The sequence below is a fragment of the Pollicipes pollicipes genome, unplaced genomic scaffold (assembly GCF_011947565.3).
Source record: "Pollicipes pollicipes isolate AB1234 unplaced genomic scaffold, Ppol_2.1 Scaffold_4881;HRSCAF=5763_pilon_pilon_pilon, whole genome shotgun sequence".
NCBI classification, from domain to species: domain Eukaryota; kingdom Metazoa; phylum Arthropoda; class Thecostraca; order Pollicipedomorpha; family Pollicipedidae; genus Pollicipes; species Pollicipes pollicipes.
This window is the reverse complement of record NW_023596576.1, coordinates 58,668,957-58,686,974: the sequence shown is the minus strand read 5'-3', so window position 1 is coordinate 58,686,974 and position 18,018 is coordinate 58,668,957. Positions and strand designations below refer to the sequence as shown.

Sequence of the window (18,018 nt, the reverse complement as noted above, 5' to 3'; positions counted from 1 at the left end):
CTGTTAGAAATACTTGGCGCTATTGTCCTTAGGAACGTAGATCTTGTCAGAAATTGGCTTTCGTAGACAGCCATGTAGTTTTCGAGATCTGGGGGGTGGGGACAATCGTCCCCTACCTGGGAGGATGGCAAGTCTATCCGGACTAGGATCAACAAGGCTACATCCTTCGAATGTAGAATGAACCGGCAACACAAATTGAAATGCATATCTTGATTTCCCAGAAACCCCCCCCCCCCCCCCATGATCCTTAAACGACCTTTCGCTATCAGCCTGCGTGGAAATGCTCTGCGGCCAGTATTTGTGCAAGAGGTGCATATGCATCGCGCACGCTAAATCTACTGTGCCTGCGGCAAAGTCTCGCTTTGCGTCACATCAGCGTCTGCTTCGCTGCAGGGCGTTGCCATCATGACAATCTCCATCACCCACGTCCGCAACGCCGGCCTCTAGCAGCGGCCGCGTGTGCCAATAGCCCCACGGCAGGGCGCTGGCCGCCGTCGGGGTGGCGGCAGAGCGGCGCGCCTCCGAGCCGCGCCGCTCGGCCGCCGCCGCGGCAGTGCCGGCCGCCCCACCCCGACGGGGGTCACCACGCGCCCGGCGGGCCCTCTCGGGCGCGTTGTGCAAGCGGCCGGCCGGCGGACGCCGGCGGCGACGGCCGCCCCCGTGGCCGCGCCGCCGCCGCTCCGTATGAAAGTCTGGCGCGCCGGCGCCGCGCCGCAGTGTCATTCGGTTCGGAGCGAGCGTGCCGTGTGGGTCCAGCTGAGGACCTCAGTGCTGTCATGACCAGGTGGGTCGGCAGGCGAGCGAACAGCGCCAGTGGTGCGGCGCGTGCACCGGCCGCCGCCCGGACCACGCTCGGTGATGTGTTCCTCGGCGCCGCCGAGCGCCGCCGCGTTGATGCTCCGGCCGAATCACGGGTCGGCTCCGCTGATGTCATGCAGACCAACGGATAGGCGCGGAAGTAGGCTGCTAAGCCAAAGATTCTGATCGTGCGGTTATGAAAAAGTCCCATTTTGATCATTCTAATCAGACATTACCCATTTCTAGTCTTAAAAATTTGAAGACCCAGTAACGTTGGCGGTTTTGAGGTGCTCATCGGTAATGTTCGGTTTTGTGGAGGAGGTGGCGAGCTCACATGAGAAAATTCCAAGTGCCTTATTGTTACCAGTTTCTTTGGTTTGCCATTCTAACATGAAACGAAATTGTGTGACGGAAGGAAGCACATTTTCACGGTGACTACATTTTTGTGACGTCCATATTCCTAGCACCGAACTGGTACTGACAATTTTAGTTAAATTGCTGTCTTGGTGCCATGGCTTAAGCTGCAAATGCGTACAGAATGGAATCAGTTTATCATCGAGTCCAGTGTAGGTTGATTTAAGTCCATTTAGCAAGCTTGGCTTAAATTGTTCATGTTTGCTACCTACCAAATTTGCACGAAAATGTACCTTCTATGAATTTTTGACAATGTATGGTAACGCACACGTTTAACTTCTTCGTTTAACCATTCTTGTCATTTATAAGCATAACTAAGGCGCGTCTTATGCCAACGCGCTGTTACATTCTGCATATTTCATGCCAGATTGTTCCCTAACGTATTATCTTTCATTATTTCCAATGATCTCTATGGGTCGGTGCTTCTCTTTACAAGGAAAGTGTTTGCAGCTTGAACCTTTAAATTTGTGCTAAGACTGAGATGCTTTTCGCCTTTAGCTGACAATAACGTTATGTAGACATGTGCAGAGCTGGTGCCACCGATTTGCGGTATATTTGACACCATTCAGCCGGGCCATAAGTACGTCAGTCTCCCGACCGTCCTCTGCGCACAATACAGCACATTTGTGGGTTACGCCAGAGAGCATTGATCGCTCTGAACCCTGCATAGTTGTCCTTTGCGCCGGCCCTGAAGCTATTTTCTGTGTTCCCGTGCCAACTTTTTCCGGTCGATGTCTTTGATATATATATATATATATATATATATATATATATATATATGTTTAGCTAAATACGTATGGATATCACAATGAAAGGGTAAACCGAACCCATTTCGGTACGGTATTTCATCTCCGCACGTTATTCGTTTTCGACTTCATCGATATCATACCAGTAAAAGTAATGTTGAATTACTGGTGCTGTTATGCTTTTACTAATGCTGATAACAGTTTAATTTTTGCCTACCACTTACCCATGAGCGAGTGACCAGGAATGCCCATTTCTACTCTAAATGTATTGATTTGGCATTGCATGGTGAAGCCAGTTGAAAAGCATTTCCATTTTATGAATTTGTCCTTCAAGACAAAGAGGGATGCCGCGATATCGTGCTGTTAAAGTCTGACTAGTCTCACGCGAGACAAGCCTGCCTGCTTTTGATTAGTTGATAATTTCTGTAATGACATATTTTCTATTTGTACTTCCAACGAACACCCGCCAGGTTCGCGCACTCTCTATTGTTCCCGCCATGAGAACATCACGCTTCTCTTAAATTCTTATTCTCGTTCTGAAAAATTTCACACCGTCTTCTTGATAATCACTCAGTCTTCTAATTTTCCCATTCAACTGAATTTCTAAGATGAGAATCTAAGTGCCGCCCTTCATATCTTGCCTGGTCGGTGCTGGCACACCCAGCTGCCTCAAACGTATTTGTGCCGAACCCAAACCCACAAAGATAATCAAGATGCTCAGTAACGACAATTTTCGACTTCCTTGCCTTTTGTTGAGGTACTTCCAGACGTCTGCGTGCACTGGCAATCGCATCCGAAAAACAGCCCCTCTCTGATCGTACCCCTGCCTTTACTTCGCGATTGGCTCCGAGCGCGTGCCCAGACCAGTGTACACATTGTCTGAGGGTGCCTCGGACAGCGGCGCCGCCGGCGGCCGGCGGTTTTCTCCGGCCGTGTCCGAGCCGGGGATGCACCGGGCCGTATCGGCCGTTCGGCTTCGGTGGTCACCGACACCGCGCGCGCCGCTCGGTCCGGACGCGGCTCTGATTTAGTGCCGTTGGTCCACCGCCGGTTAAGTAACTCTCCATCGACTGGATCGTTTCCTGACCACCGCACTGCCAGAGCAGGCCGCGTGACGGCTCGGCTAATCGTCCGCTCTGCCGCATTGCTCACGGGATCAGCAGAGTGGCTCGAGTGGCTGGTCGCGGTGCGTACCGCGCTCTGTTGTTGTGGTTACCGATCCCCTAATTGCTTCTCATCTTGCAAGGCATTTCGCCGACCCCGCCGTCCACTGTCACTTTCATCTGTCAATTAGCTATCGGGGTCCGTGTCCTTCAGCCGCCAACGCATAGTGACGCTGAGGGACAGGAGACAACGGCGGCGCCTGAGCGAAACTGTCCGCCGGCGCACCCCAGACTGGAGTAAGGTCACCGAAAGCGAAAGTTTGGACCAGATTAGCTCGTGACTCGCGGCGCCCAGACGCCTTTTTCTGGTGCACCGCCGCTCACTCGGGGCTAAGCGAGCTGTAATAGACGTAGTCTGGTTGCACCAGCAATGGACACTCAGGGGCTATCAAGGAAGGAACAATGAGGGTTTTGAAACGCGTAGATTTCATTTTTGCTAAGCCATTCACTTCTAGCATTGGTTATGAACGAACGATTGAAACATTGATCAGATTGTAATTAACATAATTACAGCTGTAAGTGCTCTCAAAACACTTATAAACGCATTGAAGACCTTTGAGCACGTAAGCTTCGCTAAGCAACTAAACAGCCAAGCGAGCTTTTCCGAAATTCGGCTCCCACCCGAACAAAGAGTTCTCAGCCGCTGGGTTGTCGGCCACTTCTCCGTCCCAAGGCCCACCAATGTCTGGTGAGCGCGCGCCGGTGCGCCAGCGGTGTTGGCACTGGCGGTCGGTGGTCGGCGGCTGGTGGTCGTGAGGTCGGAGCGCCACCACCGCCGCCGCGACCTTGGCCATGAACGGCGTGGGCAGGCGTGGCCGGCTGCCGTCCGATCTAGGTTAATTTCTGCCGTAAAGCGGCCGCCGCCCGGCGCGCCAGTTTTGTATGAGGTCGCTGTAAGGACACGGGCGGGGCGCTGTGGCTAGGACGGTGCGGCGAGCTATCTGCCGGAGATCTGAGCGGGCCGCGTTCGGGTCAGTCAGCGGCGGCACTCCAAACGGGCGCGGACCAAGTCTGCGCGTCACTTCACGATGCGCGCGCCGTTTTGTCACTGCCGAATTTTTGGCCACGCTTCCACCGCAAACCTTTTCATCGTCGGGGAAGAGCACGCCGCTGAGGCCAAGGTACCACGGTGCACCGCTGGTCCGCTCGCACTCCTGCTCATCACCAGGTCCGTGCACGCTGGAAGAAATCGCCGCTGGCATGCTCTCCTGCACGGCTGGGCTCCGTTCACAGCCGGCAGCTGCGGGACGACCGTGCGAATGGCCGCGGTGCGGACCCGCCCCGGTCCGACTCGCGCGTCTGCGTCATGAGTCACGGCTGCTGAGAAAGTGGCCACGTCGCCCGCTGAGTGGCCCTGTGCATGAGGCGTGACCGGGGCAGATATCACACTGGCTTTGTACCGCTCTTTTCGCAGCTGAATGAATGTTAGGCTTCAGTTCCTTTAGCCTTTCAGGCCAAATAACGGCTATGAAATGTTTCACCGCTCTCATCCTACGTCTTTAAGGGAGTCTGTTCTGTGCTGCTGGTGCCGCTGTATCCTGTTGTCATGGGCGTCGCCAGGTTTTGACTTAAGGCAGGGCTAATTAACGCTGGGAGGGGGGGGGGGGCGGAGACTGACGTTCAGGGCGCCGTTGATACGGAAGACCAAACAAGTCAAGCTATGAATCTCCGCTGGCACCAGGGGCAATACAAGCCTTCAGAAGGCTGTAGCCCGCTCCCCCTTAGCCTCCACTGGCGACGCCGCTGGTGGCAGCGCCGCCACGAGACCATCCGCAGCAGGCTGGGCGTGTCCGCCTCCTCTTCCCGACCGATTGTTTGATGACGCGTGAAAGCGCTGCCGCTCGCCGCCGGATGGTGCCGCGCTCGCTCGAGTGCAGACGAGGACGGCCAGATCCGCGCCGATCTCCGTCATCACCGCCGCCATGTGCAGCCAGCTCACGCTTTCTCTGCGGCCGGCTCGACGGCTGCGGCGCTCGCCTCTCCGTCTTCAGCCACAGTGTTACCCGTGGACAGAGGCGGCGATGGCGTGCGGATAAGCGCGTTGAACAGTCTGTCACCGTCGGCAGAGGTCCTGGCCTGCTCATGAGCTCTTGGCAGAGGGTCAGCCTGGTGCCTGTCTGGCACACGAGCTGTTATTGTTCCCAGGATCAGACGCGTTGCGTTTGTCCATGTGCTCGATTTGTCCCGACTCTGTCACGTGACGTCGTCTGGGGATAAGTAGCCTGGCAGGCGTTTCTGGCCGGCCTTATCCGCCTCGAGCCAGGCGGCCACTTCCTGCTTGGCCGGTGCGCGACGCGCACTGCGTAGTCGGCCGCGTTTTAAGGGGTCATAAACACGGCCACACTCAGGCTGAAAATTCACCCGACGGCCAGAGCCGAAACAGCGCGCCACTTAGAGTGCGTGCCGAATTCTTCCCCCACCGCTAACGGTGGTCTCGCGGCTACGAACATGCTCTCGGATCTGGGACGGTTCTGGTGTTATAGCCCAGGCGGCATTGACGGTGGCCGAAGTGGCACCCCCTGATGGACCGTCCAGCATTGCAGTCGCCGGTTGTGTTATTGCCGTGTGCAGCGTTGAGACCTGCATGATAGTCTGCTGTGCATTAGACCCAGCGCTGCAGTCCCCAAATCACCGCGGCACGACCAGGTCTCCAGGTCGCAGCCCTGTTCATAATAGGGGGCTAACGCAACGCGAACCGTGAGAGCCAGCCGTAGAGACTTGCATGAAAGATCATGGCTGCTCAGTTTCACGCGATTACCTATGGTGATGACAAGGGATGACAATCATTCTAGAAAACGAATGGGCGACTGGTAGATTGTGATGCATCACTGTTATGAGCAATCTTGGGATAGCATTGACGCTCGAAAGAGTGGATTGGTCAACAGTTGCGACCGCTGTGATAACAGAGTGAGTGGTCAGGTCAGCAGCAGCAATGTTGATTGGTGAGTTTGCCGGCATGCGTCTCGACCTTGCTCCATCAGAAAAATATTGTTTTCTTACATTACGCTTCTTCTTAAACATTTGAGGTTCATCTTTGTTTCGCAGCTTGCCTTTCGGCGCACTTGTTTTAGAGATGTGTTGTTGTTTTTTAGAGGTGCGCGTGGTTCTCGGCTCAGAGGTGCGTGAACAGAGGGTTCGTTGGGCATAACCCATCCGCTTGAGAGCTGTGACGTAAGCGATAATCATGGGAAGAGAATGCTGACGCCAGTCTATGTGTCCTGGTCACCGGAACGAAACATTTTCAAGATGTAAGCAATAAAACAATGACAGTTTAGATGAAAGTGAACGTGGTCATCGTCGTATCCGTCATGCCGCTTTTTAAAATGGTCATCATGCGTGAACAAATGAAACCAAGATTTGGCCACCGACTTATTGGGACTTCCCTATGTTCATGTATTCATCATTTTTACGGTCTTCGTTTGATATCCACGCTGGTTCCTTTTTGTATCGTCCATGTGGGAAGCCACGTTATTCGGTCGTCGGTGAGGCAACATGTCGGGATCCATGAGCTTAGCATTGACGAAGGCGGATTTATGCATACCTCAGATCACTGTCTATACTGGAGCATCTGATCCTCTTCGGCATACTCGATATGGATATCTCAGAAATTGCCCACGGTCAGAAATTATTCTTTATTCAATTTGTCTACAGTAGTCAGGCACCATCAAAATTATAGGATTTCTGGAATATGTTTGAAAATATGTTTGAGATAGAAACAATAACAGCCCTTCGACAGCATAAGTCAGGAAGTCCGCTGTCCTTTTTGACCTGTGTTTAAGGCCTAAAACACAGTCACTGACATGTCTTCACTCACATCGCAGCACTTGTGTCTGCCAGACGCGACGAGCCGCTACAACTCACAGACCCGAAACCCGGCACCAGGTAGTGGTGCGGGAACACGTGAGACGAGACAGCTGTTCGCCAGACACGCCGGCATGTATCGTCACATCGCGGTTAGCGCGGGACCAGCCGGCGGCGCGGCGCGACACGGCCGGCTGAGCTGACGCGACAGTCGCGGCGCGGTTTCCCCATTCATCTCGCGGAACTGACGCCGTGTGGGGCCTCAGCTGATGCCGAGATCAGGCGGCCGGTGCGCCGCGCCGCATCAGGCGGCGTTTCCTTGCCGCGTGCGGGTGTGGCGAATCTCGCGGCGCGGCGACAGGCCTCCCCCGGACGATGCTGTCAGCGAGAGTGAGGGGAGGGGGACGGGCCATGCCGTCGACGGGCTGCCACGCCCGATGGCCGGGCCGCCGAGCGCCGCTGCTCCTGATTTTCCTTTTTTGCGCCACCAGTTTTTCCTGTGGATCCGGTCGTCAGGTTGTCCACTTTTCCTGAATCGTTTGATTAATTTGTGCCACCCGACTGCCACTGGTTGATTGCCGTTTGTGCATGCCATTTTCAATGTCCAGAGCTTTGGACCCGTCAGAACTGGACTAGAGATTTGTTCTTGATCTTGTTTGAGACCTGCTCGACGTAATTCATGGCTAAGTCATGGTAAGTCAGTCATGGCCACCTGTCGTGGCTTCTTCCGTGCATCAGCTCAATGCCAACTGACTGCCGCCTTTGAAGCTGAGCAATCAGAGGTGGCGCAACCGCAGTGGCTGCGAAAAATTCCCGGAATACCCGTACCATTGATTGGCGAGATTGCAGGGAAAATTACTCCTACCTTGGTTTAAGGCTTATTCACTACGTTAAGGCATTTGACACTTTGTTTGGACACAGCCCGTCGCGTCAGGAAAAAACATCCAAATGTTCTCCTACCTTATTTCTTCATCCTGTATGCATCAAGACGACATATACGAATACCCGACACCACGAACTCCCGCATAGCATTCAGTCCTCAACGCATTCTCGGCAGCAGTAAGATCAAGCGGCCATTGCCAACATTTGTATTTTTCTGTAGCGCGCTTCACTTTGTATATACGCGCCACACCATGTGCTACTGTGCTCGAACGAAAGTGAACAGTCCGCAGCAAACGTGTCACGGCTCATCAAGACTAGCTATAATCAGATAAATTTGTGACTGTGACGTGTCACCATTTTGAGAACGCCAGCATCTGCTCGTTTTTCGGTCTCATATACGCTTTGCTCGTGCGATGTGAAGGCATTAAAGAGCATTTTTGATGTTTCTTTTCTCGTCGATGAATAACGATGTTTTCTCCTAACCTACCATAAATCAAACGGGACGCTAAGCCCGCCTTCGTCTCTGGAGATTACTAGAATGCTTTCATTGATGTGTGATGGCTTGTATTTTCTAAGATAGTGCCTCGTGTATTTCGATATGAGCGAGTCGTTGAAATCACAAGGTCATCTAGTCTGCAGTAACTTTACCCAAGCGACTTTGACCCCGTAGTATTTACTTCCCCATTCTGATCTTGCTCCTGCACAGTACTCTTGCGCCCATTGCCCTAAGTTCACCGTCTGCTAATTTTTGGCATTGTCCGTTTGCTACAGCCTTCGTCGACCTTCCTCTTCATACGTCTTTTGCTATGCACTATTGTAAATTATTCAGCTGAGTCTTTCAAATTTTTACGCGTGGCATAACGTAACTTGATTTTGATATCAAAGGGCTTTTGACTGCCGCTATTATCCTTTTTATTGCCGTCATGTTAACGCAGCGTATTCATGACGGACCTCATGCTGCTTACGACCATGTTACGGACGCCATGTTTACAGTTGCCAGTGGCGCTTAACTATGCACCCAGCATTTTAAGGCGCTGATCTGCAGGTATTCCTGATACCTTGAATCGCACAGTCGTGAGTTGTGGCTACCTGAGCGTGTCAGCTGACATTGACGTGTTTTTGGTTCTGATTCGACCAAAGGACCAGAATATTTGTATGACGCTCATTATTTTCATACAGACTCCAAATCACTAACAGTTACGTTTGCATCGTCCACAGAGTAAAATTAGTGAGGTTTGTTGATTGCCAGAATACTGGGCATTTCTTTCCAATCTCTTGTGAGTGCCCTGTTCTAGTTGCTTGAAATTCCACGTTCAAAGTAAAGAGCATTGCCGGCATCGGACAGCATCGCATTATGTCTCCTTTAACTGGAACTAGTATGATGTGTGAAATCGCTATTTATTATGGCTAATGTCAGTCTTTGTGCGTTAAGTGTCCCGTAGCATTCGACATTGGTTGTCGGCTCCTGGCTTGGTTTCCTATCTCGTGCATCTAACGTAAGGAACGCTCACACCTTCCGTCATTCTTGCAATAGCATCCATGGAAATATTGTTAGACATACAAGATTTATCATGCAAAATATGTACCGCAAAAGCAAAGAGTTTTGCACAATTAAAAGTAAAATTTTGTTTTTCACATGCGGTGCTATCTATCATTTCTTCTGCGTTTTTTTCCTAGGTCTAGAAAGTAGCACTACGCGCATGGTCACGTTGGCCTAGAAATAACCACAGATAACTAGTGCCCAGCTGGAGAGATATGCGTGATGAAACACATTCACGGTGTCCGAATGAATAGTTGGTTTAAGCGTCTCAGCGTGTGTAATGGCTTAACTTAGCATATCACTTCAAAACTACGGTAGCGTTTGTTGAAAGGACCGGATGACCTTTCAACTGAAGTGTGTGTGCCATGTCAAAGCGCGACTATGTCAACATCAGCGGCTATCTAACAGCATCCACATGCCAACTCAGTTATAGCTGCTTGTCAAAAGAAAGGAGCGAGTTTTCCACGTATCTAAATATTGCAAGCCTTCTGCGTATAAGGTGGCAACCCTGTCAGCACTAAATTACTAGCCCAGCGAAATATGTCACTTATGACTGAGAACCTCGTGCTGTGTTCAAGGCCGCAGCTTACCATAATCCGGAAAATCGTGTTACATCGCTACGGCGGGTCGATTTTCTCGCATGGCGGGGCGCTGCGTGCGTAAAGCAACGTTAACCGATGGCTTGTTCTCGGCCCTGTTCGCCTGATGGATCGGCTGCGATGGAGCAATTGGTCATGGGCGGCAAGGTCGTGCCGGCTCATTCGGGACCACTAGGATCGATTATCTTCCAAGACAAATAGCCCTTTCCATCCGCCGCCGTTTCGCATTCACCCCGTCTCAGCCGGCCCCTTCCGGAGGCTTGCCAGCCTAACCGGGCGGCGACCTTGCTCGGAGGCCGTAACCCAGTCCTGCGGCTCGCCGCCGCTCCGGCCAGCCTCGCTCCAGCTTCGCAGTCACGACTCGCGCCGCCGGTCCGGTTCCGGCCGCCGTCGGCCGCGCGTCCCGCCCGGCGACCTGGCTGACGCGCGCGGCCGCCCCGCTATGCCGCCGACGAGAAAGTGGTGACAGGTGCGGACCGGTGGCGGCCGGCCCGCACGCTGCGATGCTGCTCCGTCGCCGGCGGCGATGATCCGGGGGGGGGGGGGGGCGGTCAACGTCACCCGGAGCGCGGTCCGACGCGAGTGAGCGGCGCTGACCAAATGGACCTCGCCACTGCGCTCCTGGGTGGGGCGCGCCAGGACCCAGTCAGACGCAGCCCGAGAGAGTCTGCCGTGTTAGCACGGCTGGCTGCACCCCGGGGGATCGCCACTTTCGCTCTTTCTATTAAAGCATGCATTCGGTGAGCAGCCTGCCGCCGTGACTGGCCGACCGGCGACTGGTTACCGGGCGGGTGATTGTGACCCAGGCGCCTCGCCACAAAGGGCGACCCGTGGAAAAGACGGGAAAATCTCGCGGCAACGCCACCGCCGTAAATCAGAGCAATTTTTCGCCGTGACTTTGGCACACCAGCCACTGCCGGGGCGGATGTGTGTGACGCGTGTGACAGAGAAAGCGTTGACGGATGACGTGGTCATTTCATTTGTCACACCTGCGCATGATTCAGCTCCTGTGATTCAATTTGCTCGGGCTCAAAAGCGATGGGGGCCGATACGTGAATCGAATAAAACTTGCTTTGACCATGACTGGAACTAATGGTTCAGTGAAAGCAATCGATGGCAGTAAATATGAGATTTTTAGGTTGGCCGAGCTACGCTTTTCAATGTAGAGCGAGCCACTGCAGCGGTCATATTGAGGCTTCAGAGGCCTTAGTGCAATTGGGACTCGCCCTTCCCTCTCCCCCTTCCTGATCCCCTTCTCTTCACTGGAGCTCTAGTAAAAAAAAACAATGGGCAAAAGTTCACAACAAATTTTGAGTAAACCTGGGAATAATACGCTAAGGCTTTTGTGCTTAAGTGCTTTAACCCAAAGTACCTCTTTACGTATGTACCATTGCAAGTATTTCCATTAATCACGAGAAATATTGACATCCAGGAGATCCAACAACGCTTGAAGTTTACCTGAAAACAACCTCACTCTGATTTAGTCATTCCAAGGACAGAAATTGAATCGGTGATGGTACGGAATCATATAAGGGAATTATTCTAATCAACCTTGACTTACCCCAAATGCTCAATAATAATTATTCTATTTTGAATCTTAACCTGATCAAAGGCACGCACGTCACGTTGGTGCACTCAAAGTTTACTTCGCTTTTGTTTGTATTAATTTGTTATATATTCTTAATCAGTTCACGCGTTTCTACCATTGCACGAAGACAGCCAATGACTTCACCTGGGGTCTCCGGTTTTCCAGGCTCTCCATACTCGCATTGGGCCTGCTGGCCGTGGCCGCGAAGGCCAACATCTCCGGATTCAACTCGTTCAGCTCCAGGTAAGAGCCACCGCCCGCAGCGAGGGGATGAGCCGGCGCCAGCGGAGCGGCCCGGCGCCCGGCGGCCGTCACCGGCTGCAGTTTTGTAGCCGAGCGTGGGACGAGACGGCCGACGGTCATCGTGTGTCCTACCGGACGGCCGTGAAGGAGCGGTGCGGTGATGGGGTGGCCTTCCGGCATCGCTGTATGACGCTGTCTGACACACATCAAAAATTACCGGGCTCCTCTTCAGCGTCAGTGCGACGACGCCTTTTGTGGAAGGGGGCTTACACCGATGACTTAGTAGCTGTACGCACGCTTGCTTCTAGACGTAAGAGGTGCTTGGAGGGATGTATAGAAAGCTGCAAGCACGGAAGAGAAAAGTATGCACTGATACGGAGCCGATGTATCAAAAATAAACTACAGCCATCAGCTTCTTGAGACCTGACCACCACACGGCTTCTTTATGCGACCGACTTCTGCTGCACAACGTGTGCTGTGAAGTTTACCACCGTCTGCCGCTCGACGAGGTCTCAGGAGCACAGTGTTTCCCGGTCACTACGGCTGCCACTGACTCGCCGCGCCTGTTGCAGCGTGGTGCACTCGTCCGGGGACCATTTCTCGCCACCGTTCGGCCGGCCGCCGAGGCCGGGACCGCTCGGTCACGGGCCCGGTCCCGGCCCGCACTCGGGACCGGCCGGCGGACCCGGACCACAGTCCGGACCCTACGAGGACACCTGCGCACTCATCATCCCCGGCCCGGGCCGGTCGTCGCAGTACGACCACACCCGTAACGTGCTGCAGGGACCTGGGTGAGTACCGGCGACGGGAGGACGAGGTTCGAACGGCGAGTGCTCACGGCGCCGACGCTCCACGGCATCGGTTCGGCACAAGCCACGCCGTCGCTGCGGAAGTCCGGGGCGTGCGCCACCGGGTGGCCGGCGCGAGCTCGCCGCTCATGTTGTAACGCGGACACCCGCCGCTCCGCCGCCACCGCGTCGTCGCGCTCCACAGGCGGGCGGCATTCGGCCGGTGTCTATAACGGCCAGCGGCGGACATGGTAGAGCGCGGCCTTCACTGCATTGCCTCACTCGGTCAGGAGGTATTTGGCGCGAGGGCGGTCACGGGCGCCTGGCTGGGGGGGGGGGACTTATGGTGTTCGCAGCTAGCGGTTACCGAGCCGATGTCTTCGGAAGACTTTGCACATCGTTGTCTTCTTGCGCTGCCAAATCTGATGATAAAAGCACGCTGCGGAGGAATGATGGCTTTATGTTACCTTTCATCACGGTATCAGCGAATGACCATCGCTTATGAAACTCATTGTTTGACACCTTTCAATGGCACTTACGGGAAACAACGATGTGTTACAATGGCTTACGTTGCTCAACCCTTCTTGTAATCTGAAGTTGCCTGATTAGTGCAAATTACAGACGCAGCTAAGGAAATCATTACCTTGAATAAGTGGATGAGTAAGGACGTGCCACCAGACCCTTGCCAAATCGACAACGCATTCAACACTGGCTGACCGCCGTCCTAATCGCCATTCACTGCTCCAAACGTGCATGTCCTGGACTAACGATGTCAGGGGGAATACCCGGCCTCCCTCCGAGACCCCGATGCCTGGCGCTAATGTGCCGACACCGACACGCTCTGGCCAATATGACCAGCGGTGTCCGCCGGGACTGGCGACGCTCCCACGTTGCCCAACACCACCCCTTCACCGGCGGGACAGAGCGCGTTCGGAGCGACCGGCCCGCCCTCTCGTTACAGGAACTCGCCGTCGGACGCCCGATAAATCACGGCTGCAGAGTAGGCCTCTGCGCTGGGGCGAGCACGTCCTGTCGGGACGTGTCGCCACCTCTCGATCGCCTTTGTCAATCGACGGCTAACCGTGCCGGTGACTGGCCCATGATCGATCCACGTGCACGTTGCCCCTGTGCTCCTGCCCTCGTGCCCGCCGCGTGCTGCTCCCAGTCGCGTCAGGGCGCCCCGCCCCCACTCGGGGGCGCTCTGGGCGGCATCGGGTGCAGCGCGTTCCCACGTGGCCGGGCGCGTTCCCGCCGCCGTGTTCCGATATCTGGGTTACGCTGACGGGAGGTCGTATGCCGTGCAGCGGCGGCCCGCCCTACGCCGGCAAGGACACGTGCATCACTTTCGACGCCATCAACGCCGCCTTCGACAAGGCCACGCGGCGGTACCACCTGCGGACCAAGACCCGGGATGTGGATGTGGAGGATGTGGGCCGCCTGGGCATGGCTCTCACCTCTGTCGCTGAATACATCGCCCGAATGTGAGTCATCCCGCGCAGCGGAAGGTGGAGGTCTCGTAGAGTAGTGGCTTGGCTCTCACCTCTGTCGCTGAATACATCGCCCGAATGTGAGTCGTCCCGTACAGCGGAAGGTGGAGGTCTCGTAGAGTACTGGCTTGGGATGAGACTCCGTGTTTGTGATTGCGTTTGGTGCACTTTCATGGATTTTGTGCACAGCGGCAATGTTCGTACCATTTTTTAATTTACCACTTAAAGTACATGTATGTTGTTATGAACAAACATTTGATAGAAGTGTGCACACTGTAAAAAGTATTCAGAGCATACACATATCTTAAATACTATGAGATCATGCTCATTGCCCACAACATCTCGCTGTCGGAAAACAAACGTTTGTGTCGGGCAGTTGCGTTACTTCGATTCTTACGTGTCTTTATTTCTGTGCCAACAGTAAATGCTTGATAGATGTCTCCCCAGCACCCTTAGCAGGTCATATTCGCTCAGACATTATGCTGAGTTCACAAACGTGGGATATGCGGAAATTGATACGGCGGAAGATGGGTTTTCAGTGCCAACGAGCTGTTCGAATCGCATGACTGATCATGTGCGGATATTACGAAGCCGTGCAGCCAGCGCCCGCAAATTACGTAAATGGAAAGCACAGCTTCCACGCTCCTCCGTTAGCTGCACAATTGGGAACCATGACACGACGTTTTCACCAGCCGACTCTGTCGTTACGGAGGACGTAATCTGATGGCATATTCGATCAGAACGTTCTGCAGTAACGTTCCGACGTAGCTTGCAGGTGCCTGACCGCTGACGTATTAACAGTCTGCGGTAAAACTACTTCATTGTCATTGGCTGTTCTCAAGACGGGTGGGAACCTTGCAGGACGTTCAAAAATAGCGTTAGATATTCGACGTAATCTCCCAAGAATGTCATCTCGTTTTCCGTCATGCTATGCATGACCAAGACGGCCTCGGAATGTGCGTTACAAGTCGATTAGAAAACGAGCTCAGCGGATTGAGGCGGCACTCACGGCGCACTATGACGTATGGCATGATTCGGACACAAACCGGCTTACGTTCAAAATTGTAAAAATTTGCGGCTGGCGCTCTACATCTTCCAACACCAGTAACAACCCACGCCACTGAAAATCACGCTTCTCGGCGATGTCGATGGGCCTGGCATCGTGAGATATTTGACACTCGCTGAAACCGAGCTGACCTACGCGGCATCGCGGCAGCGCCGTGAAAAGTGCGATCCCTGGCAACGAAACAACCTTCTTAAGCCGCCCTCGACCACAGACCCACACCACGGCGCTCGTGCAGCCAGCTCCCACCGGTAGCAGGCTGGCGCGTCCCCCTCCCCACCCCACCCCTTCCCCGTATGGAGCTCTCCTGCGGCGGCGCATCGCCATCTCAGCACCACCATATGCGGCCAACAGGTACGACCTGCCGCGGGACGCCATCGCCTCGGGCCTGCCGCTCATCGACACGACCAAGACGCTGATCGGCTCCTTCTGCCCGATCTTCCTCAACGGCTACGACCAGTGCGAGGTCACGCGCTACCGCACCGTCGACGGCATGTGCAACAACCTCGAGTTCCCGCACTGGGGCGCGGCGCGCAACACCTTCCGCCGGCTGCTGGCGCCCGACTACGCTGACGGTGAGAAGCGGGGGAACCGCGGGAGTACCGCGGTCGGCCGTCACCGGCTGGTGGCAGTCCGGCTGGTGGCAGTCCGGCTCGGGGCGTCCTGTCGGCCGCTGACAGTGTCTGCCACCGGGACGTGCTGACCGCGCCCGGAAGAAGCGATGCCGTTCTCGTCGCTATCACGAGCAGCATCTGATACTTATGTCAGTTATGCGCTGCACATGATATATACGTCTATTATGTGCAGTATCTGGTGCCTATGCCTATTATGTGCAGCATCTTATACCTATCTCTATTAAATGTAATATGCGATATATGTGCGGGTACCACGCTCTTTCTCGGCACGGATTTAGCCTTTTTGCGCAGCTTTTTTTGGTCCTACTTACATATCATGGATTTGTGGCGTGGATAACGCTTTGCCTAAACGCGGAAAATGAGCGTTCACAATAGGTGCTGATTCACGCCGGATAATTAAGAAGTTGCAAAACAAGACTGGAGACTTGTTAGCTAACCTCCCTGCGTGTGAGCCCATCCATCGGCGTTGTGTCAGTGATCCCGCCCTTCTTTAGAACACATCACTTCCGCACCAGTCCAACTGCAGAACTCCGGGTCTTTGAGTTTTCTTACAAGCCCCTGAAATAGCGCCCGCCCTAGACGACCGATTGCAGCGACGCCAGACTCCGGGACCAGTTCCCCACAGGGTCCCCGCTGCGTGTCCACATTTTGTCCACTTACCAGCGCGGTGTGTGATGACCGGCCAACCCGTTCGTCCACAGGTGTGAACGCCCCGCGTGTGGGCGCCGAGGGCTACCCCCTGCCGAGCCCGCGCCGCGTGTCCGCCTTCCTGCACAAGGACCTGGGCCAGCACGACCACGCCGTCACCATGATGCTGGTGGCCTGGGGACAGGTGATCGATCACGACATCACCTTCACCGGCGAGATGAAGCCCGAGGAGAAAGGTCAGTGGTGCGGGCAGCGGCGCCTCGCCGTCAGCACAGCTGGCCGGGCGGCTCGCCGCGGCCGGCTGGCTCAGGGGCTCCGCCCGGTCGCCCCCGCTGACCCCTGGGTGGCGCTGGCAGCGGCCGGCACATTGCGCTCCGTGACCCGGGTGGCGGCGCCTTAATCGGCCTTGGCCGGGACGTGCGGCTGCTCCCTCGGCGTCGTCCCCGCAGCGCCAGGGGCAAGGAAAGGTCTAGGCAGGCCACTCCGCTAACCGTAAACGGCACAACCTCAGGCGTGCCCCGCGCCGTGGTGTCAAAGACGCGCCATGCCATGGACGCTGATGATGATGAATTGTTGAGATTAGAAATCCACAACGTGCACCGTTTTCCTTCCGTTTAGCAACAAATGCTGGTTAAGGTAACGGCTCGTCGAAAATACGGCCATATATGAACACAATACCTGCCGAAAACCTCGATCGTATCGCATTTAAGGGCGTTGCCAAATACTGATTGAATCCGGGGTGGAAAAGCTAAGCGCGGGGCTGGGCCTCGCCATGAGCGCCGATTTCGATCGGCATATCCAGGGTATTTCAACAGACTCTGGTATGTGGCCCCACTGCGGCACAGTAACCTCAGAGAGGGTGTGTCTCGGTCGAAAGCGTCGGTCCTGCAAGACCAGACACTGAACTCTCGCCCTCCAGCCGGAACACGGCCCCGGTCGTTCGGCCTCGGTTCGCTATCGCCCTGTTGCCTCACGTCACAACTGGATCAGCGATCCGACCCCGATAAATCCCTGTCTCGGTCAGTCTGCCCCTGCCCGGCCGGTCAGGCTGCGCTCGGCTGGTCAGTGGTCCAGTGTGGCTGGCCGCTGCCCCTCCCGCGCGGATCGCGAGCGCTCCGGCCCGGTCCTGGCAGGTGCGCGGCCGACTCGCGTGATCGCCACAGGCTCTCCGCGCAGGTGGCCATTACCCGATTGTTTGAACCGCCCGCCATCGGTGCACTGTAAATACGCGCGTGCTTGGCCGTTTGCGCGCGCCGGGCTTGTTTGGCCGTTTACGCGGGCCGCTCCGGTCGCTTACGCACGCCTATTTCACCGGCACGCACAGCCAGTTAGTTACAGCGCCGCTGTGTAAAACCGAAGCCCGCGTGGCGTGCGCCCACGTGCGGCTAATTGTGTGCGTGGTGATGTGGTAAAATGTGGGTGTTTGGGCGGGAGTTAGTCTACCCGAGCTGAACGAAAGGATAACAAGGTCGTTTAAAAAGTAATCCATTCGGGAAAAACGCTCCCTGAATACATAAATGATGTAGGAATAACTGTGCTCAATAACGGTCTGTGATAGCTCTATCGTTGGAGGCGTTCGTAGGGAGTGTGGAATTGCGAAATGAACTTACAAAGTCCAATGTC

General features: G+C 54.9%; 1 protein-coding gene across 2 annotated transcripts in view; it reads left to right on the top strand.

Annotated features, from left to right (window-relative positions):
* The first annotated feature begins 702 nt into the window (after positions 1 to 702).
* Positions 703 to 18,018, top strand: part of cysu (peroxidase homolog) — a 36,362-nt gene continuing 19,046 nt past the window's right edge. For both annotated transcript variants that reach the window (XM_037224468.1, XM_037224469.1), the window contains exons 1-6: positions 703 to 784; positions 11,697 to 11,774; positions 12,347 to 12,565; positions 13,867 to 14,043; positions 15,467 to 15,687; positions 16,449 to 16,631. In XM_037224468.1, coding sequence (XP_037080363.1) covers positions 777 to 784; positions 11,697 to 11,774; positions 12,347 to 12,565; positions 13,867 to 14,043; positions 15,467 to 15,687; positions 16,449 to 16,631 — 886 coding nt within the window. In that variant the 5' untranslated portion in view covers positions 703 to 776. The remainder of the gene's footprint in view (positions 785 to 11,696; positions 11,775 to 12,346; positions 12,566 to 13,866; positions 14,044 to 15,466; positions 15,688 to 16,448; positions 16,632 to 18,018) is intronic.